The sequence below is a fragment of the Hipposideros armiger genome, unplaced genomic scaffold (assembly GCF_001890085.2).
Source record: "Hipposideros armiger isolate ML-2016 unplaced genomic scaffold, ASM189008v1 scaffold_224, whole genome shotgun sequence".
Classification (NCBI taxonomy): Eukaryota; Metazoa; Chordata; class Mammalia; order Chiroptera; family Hipposideridae; genus Hipposideros; species Hipposideros armiger.
Window position 1 is genome coordinate 1,173,786 of NW_017731574.1, and position 5,990 is coordinate 1,179,775.

Genomic DNA, 5,990 nt, shown 5'->3' on the forward strand with positions numbered 1-5,990 from the left:
CGCCCCGCCGCGGCCAGCCGGTGCCCTAGGGCCTCCGGCGCGCCCATGCCCCGCGCCGCGCCGCGCAGCCCTTCCGGGCCCGGCGCCCCCGGGCCAACCCCGCGCTGCGCCCAGCCCGACCAGCGGGTGCCGCCGGTGTTGCGTCCGCGGGTCTGTCGGTCCTCCCACCCGGCCCCTCGCCCGCCCGGAGCCTGGAGGCCGAGCCGCGCCAGCCACGTGACGCGCCCGCCGAGCCGCAGTGGCGCTGGCAGGGCGGTAGGAGGCGGCTGGGGCGGGCCGGGGGCGCGCGCCCCGCCTCGGGTGCTGGACAGCTCCGCGCCGACGGCTCGGTCCTGTCCGTGCCCTGTGGCCCTGGAGCCTGGCGTTCAAGGCGGGCCTTGCGCCCAGGGCCCCAGTCAACGCTCGCCTGGCCTCCTGCCGGGCCCCGGAGCTGGCGCTCCCCAGAGCCCCGCTGTGCTGGGCTGTGCAGGGGACGGAGGATTGGTGGAAGGTGGCAGAGAAAGGGGCTGCTCAGGGCTGCTTAGGGAACCTGAGGGCAGGACAGTTTGTAGTGGCTGGGGCCTGTCTTCCGCGTGAGGTCCCTACCCCTTTGACCTGACTCCTCGTGTGCCACAGCCCAAGGATCCATGTCACATACCTGAGATAGATGCCTCTGTGCCAAGCAAGGCCTGTGAAGGGAGATTGCTGACCCCTCTAAGAGGCCTCTGGAATCGCACCCCTCCCAGGAACCTCTGAGCCCACCCAGTCATCCTGACAGGCACTGGGAAATGGAAAGAAGGCCTGCTTTTCAGGCTTGGAGTCTGCCATCTGGGAGAGCGGTCAACAAAGGGACTGGGTCCAGAAGAGTCAGGAACCCAGAGAGACATGGAGAAGGACTGAGGAAGCCATTTACCATCAAGCAGGGTCAGCCCTCCTTTTTAGAGACTGATGTGAAATCAGGTTCCCAAAGCTTCCCTGGCATGAAGACTTGGCATGATCTGCCCCTCCCCCAGCTGAGGCTCAAGACCCGATTCCAATCCCCCTCCTCCACCTTTGATAATCTTTTAAAAGGTAAAGAGGAACTGGTGTTATATTAGTAAAAGTTGTAGACAGAGTAACTCACTTTCACTGTACAGGCCAGCTGGATTTTAATTTTAAAAATTGGCAAAAAAAAAAAAACACCTTTTAGGTTTTTTTCTTTTCCTCTCTCTTCTAATTCTTTGGTGATTTTTCCAAAGCAGACTTTTCTTGATTGATGTATTAAAGTATTTAAGAATCAAGTAACAAGATAAATGACTCATTTATGGTAAAGAGAGCTAGACTGCCATAATTTGGTTCCAGCATTTCCTCAGACTGCTGACTGCCCATGTAATGGGCATTTGTGCATGGCAAAACGTTCAGCTGAAGTAGGTGCATTGGCAGGGATGAGCTGCATCTTTATGCCTTCCACTTCAATGTACGTTATGCCAGTTATATAAGGAATCCACGGTTGACTTTAATGGCATGAGAAGCCCTATTAAGAGCCAAAATGAAAAGTGTGAGCCGCTATACACACCCAAATATCCTCCCACATTTTGAACCAAGTGGGAAAGGTTAATAAAAGCTCTGCAAATCACAAAACGTGACTGTATATAAAGCTCCAAGTTGCCCAGTCTGTTCACACCCCATTGTCAACACTCTGCCACAAGGCAGAGGACTGCCAAGCTACCTGGCAACCTCAGGCTCATTGAAAACAACCATTCCCACTGCGCAATAGTGCAGGGTCATGAAACAAACAACCTATCTTCATTTAAATTGTTGGTAATTTGTTCATCATAGATTTTTTGCATTTATTTTTTTTTAAGATCGTTCATCTTGCCACTGTTACTGTGTTCGTGGGTCTATTGGTCCCCCCTACCTGGCTGGTTTTTGGGGCTCAAACTTAGACCCTGCCCATATTGAAACTACCTGGCACCCCATTTCTGGTTTAGTCTCACGGTGGTCTAGTGCCCTCTAGAGGCTACCGCCCCAGGGAGGGGTTTTGCTGGGCAGTGCTCTCCCCTCAACCCATCTCACCACTCCTGGAGCATTTCTTGGTAGCCCAGTCTCCGCTCCAGGACTTGACACCCTGGCTGAAGTCACCTGGTCCCCTCCACCTCTGCAACTTTTTAACAAACATCCTGTGTCGGCTTGAGCTGTATCCAGAAGGTTTCTGTCCCTCACAACCCAAATCCTGCCAAGTAGATTGTAGTACAGGAAAGAGTGTGATGCAAGTAATAGACCCTGAGAATGTGTAGACCGTCGGCGACAGATGAGGGAGCAGCGGGATGGAGGGGCCCAGCAGGGGATCAGGTGGGAAGCTGCCCTTTCTAGTTAGGAAGAAGCAAAGATGCTGTCACTCGTGTGTCTCATGAGATGCGGACTGTGGGCCATTCTCTTCTAGGAGTGAGGAGAAGAGGGCAGGCAGAGGGGAAAGGGAATGGGCACAGAGCTGTCCCATATAAATCCCTGTTCAGAACAACAGGGTCACTGCCATTGCCCACTGGCATGCCCTGAGGCCATCATGGGACACGGAGGAAACCACTGTCACTGGAGAGTTCCCCTCTCCCCGCCTCCATCATTCGTCCGCATGCAGATGCAAACTGAAGCCCGCTCTTATCCAACTGGTTGCTGGATACTGTATAGAGAATGTTGAGTTGGGTAGTAATTGTCTGTCTTGATTTGAAATAGTTAAAATGTATTTGAGGATCAAAGGCCAAAAGTGACTTTGGCAAGTAAAACTGGAACAGCATCCTATGACCATCTGGTCCATGTTTAGTGCAGGTGCCTCCCAGGAGGACAAACCCTTTATTGTCCCTACTGAACTCTAGACCAGACACCTCCCACTCCACAGCCTGCACCCTCTCTGTTGTACCCAGCTCAGTTCATGGCCACATTACTCACTGAGTCAATAGCCTCTACTCCAATCTCCCACGTCATCCATCACTAAGTCCTAATAGCTAGTCCCCACATGTATCTCAAATCTGCCCACTTCTCTCCATCACCACGGCTACCTCCCTGGTCCCAGCCACCATCTCCTCTCTCTTGGATCTCTGCAGAAGCTTCCTACGTGGTCCCCTGCCTCCCAATCACCATCTCACATTTTTAACATGCAACGTGTATCATGCCCCCTGGAGAACATGCTCCAGAACAGATTTCAAGGTTTTTAACCTGAGTTTTGTGACTCTGCCTACCACCCTCTCCAAAGCACCCCCTCCACCCAACTCCTCTGGTCCCAGAGTGTTTCCACTCTTCCCAGAGCTAATTTCTACTTTTTCCCTGTTGTTCTAGGAGAACAGCTAAGAGGCAGAGCCAGGGTGCATTTGGAGAACTCTTCTCAGCCCTGTGAGCAGCCCCTCCAGCATGTGGATGTACTGACTGACTCCCAGGTCCCAGGGTTCCCTTGGAGAGAAACACCAAGCACCCAAGGCCAGCTGCTCACTCAGGCCAGTGGTAGGAGGATAGCTCTGTCTGCCTATGTGGGCCAGTTTCTCCTTGGGCAGATCTCGTCCTTGGATGCTTTATAAGATTCTTTCTGGGACCCAAGCAGAGGAGCCTCACAGGATAGCGTCTTCTAAAAGACTATTTTGCTCTCATATACATTAAAATTTATGTTTCTCAAATGACATTTTAAAATCTCAGTCATGTAGGTAGAAATTAACATGAAAACATGTTAACATGAAAATGATGGGAATTTCTGAATGGCAGCTAATGTTGTACAGCTTTGAAATAAGATGGTGGAAGAACAGGAAAGGAGGTAAAAAGAGAAAAAATAGCTTTAGAGAAAGGGACTTAAGGTTTATTTAAATTAAAAATACTAAAAATATCAAAACCACAATGAGAGTCCACTTTACATCCATTAGGATGGCTATTAGGAAGAAAGAAAGAGAGAAAGAGAGAGAGAGAGAAAAAAAAACAAGAGTTGGCAAGAATGTGGAGAAGTTAGGACCCTTGTGCATTGTTGGTGAGAATGGAAAATGGTGCAGCTGCTTTGGAAACGTTTGGCAGTTTCTCAGGAGGTGAAACATAGAACTAACATATGACCCAACAACTCCACTTTGGGGTACATACCCAAAAGAATTGAGAGCAGGAACTTCAGGAACTACTTGCACACCGGTGTTCATAGCAGCATTACTCACAGTAACCAAAAGGTAGAAGCAACCCAAGTGTCCATCGACAGATGAATGGATAAACACACTGTGGTTTGTACACACAGTGGAATATTTTTCAGCCTTAAAGAAGAAGAAAATTCAGCTACAACATGGTTGAACCTTGAGGACATTATGCTAAGTGAACTAAGCAGTCACAAAAGGATAAAGACTGTATGGTCTTCATATATAAGGCAACCAGAGCCATCAAATTCATAGAGACAGAAAGTAAAAGGGTGGGTGTCAGGGGCTGGAGGAAAGGGCGATTGGGAAGTTGTTGATTAATAGGTACAGAGTTTCAGTTTGGCAAAATGAAAGAGTTCTGGAGATGGATGGTGGTGATGGTTGCAAAACAATGTGAATATACTTAATGCCACTGAACCACATACATTGAAAAAATAGTTAAAATGGTAAATTTTTGTGTTATATGTATTTTACCATAATAAAAATTAACTGGCAAAATTCATGATTGCCACAACATTTCCACCTGAGCTCTGTGGGGCGAGGCAGCCAGTTTGGGTTGCTGCTTGGGTTTAGTGTGGCTTGCTGGTGTCCCTGCCCTCCTGGAGCTGTGGTCTGCCAGCACAGGGTGTGGGTAGGGTTGGGGGAGATGGAGGGAGTGGGGGGATGAGGGGTGGAGCAATGCTCAGAGCTCAGTGCCTGCTTCCCCCTGTGAGAGGCCCAGGTGCAGGCGTGCACACACCCCCTTGTTGTCACCACCCACTGATCCTGCCCAGCCACATCTGCCGGCACATCTGTGGTGACGGCTCGGTGTGGCCAAACACATCTATCCATAGGCACTTTCCAAGCTACTGCTGGCTCTTACAACTTTAATAGACCCGTGGCAGTAAAACATTCCACCTTCAGTATCGAGCAGTAATTTTAAAATTATAGGCCTGGAACAATGATAGTAAGTATGTCATAAAAGCACCATTCAAAAAAAAGGGGGGGGTTTTATTGCAATAAAAATATGAACACCCGGTCACCCCTTTGGTTTACATAACCCTCTCCGCAGTGATTCTGAGTGATGAGTGCAGTTCCAATTTTCAATCAAAAAGCTCCCCTTGGCCTTGCTGAGGCCATCAGAAATGCCCTGTAACAATAATCATTTATGTATTGATTTGGGGGAGTCAATCCAATTCATTCCACCTCACTAAATTATTAATAGGCCAAAGCACATCAGAGGCCCGAGGTGGGTGAATAGATAAGGTTTGTTCCTTCACCTTGTTGCTGCCACAGGAGTAAAGGTGACAGGTTGAGAGAGCCGGCGTCCAGAGGCACATGTGCAGAACTGAGAAACCCATGGCTGGAGGTACGGATTAGGAACGATATCTGGACAAGCCCTCGCATCCCAAGGAGCATGCATGGGAGATGAAAGCAGCCTGCTAAGGTGACTCCTAGAGAGGCCACTCCTAGGAAGGATTCCCAGGGAAATACGATAGGGGAGGGGGAAAGTAGTGCTAAGCTACCCACTCACATGGCTCAAAGGGCACTTCCTCCAGCATGGCGGACCGCAAACATTTATATTATGGACTTCATGGCTGTACTTAAATCAATTCATTTTTATTTTAAGTATTCCTACTTCAAAGGAAAATTTTATATCATTACCTTGAATGAAATCCAGATGTCTAGCCATCAATAGGTAATCATAAATATATAAATAGGCATGACCCAAACAAAACATTGTACATTTTGTTTCCTGTATCCCTGTTTCCCACTCTCTCTCTCTCTCTCTCTCTCTCTCTCTCTCTCTCTCTCTCTCTCTATCTCTCTCAATCTCCACCTGAAAAATTAGTAAGTAGTCTAGAGCATTCAAGGCACCCTAGCATCAAAACAGAGACTTCC

General features: G+C 49.1%; 1 protein-coding gene across 4 annotated transcripts in view; it reads right to left on the minus strand.

Annotated features, from left to right (window-relative positions):
- The window catches only part of LRP3 (LDL receptor related protein 3), a 13,629-nt gene extending 12,865 nt beyond the window's left edge, over nucleotides 1-764 (minus strand). For all 4 annotated transcript variants that reach the window (XM_019654539.1, XM_019654538.1, XM_019654537.1 and 1 more), the window contains exon 1: nucleotides 638-764. In XM_019654539.1, the coding sequence (XP_019510084.1) occupies nucleotides 638-749 (112 nt within the window). In that variant the 5' untranslated portion in view covers nucleotides 750-764. The remainder of the gene's footprint in view (nucleotides 1-637) is intronic.
- Nucleotides 765-5,990: the final 5,226 nt, after the last annotated feature.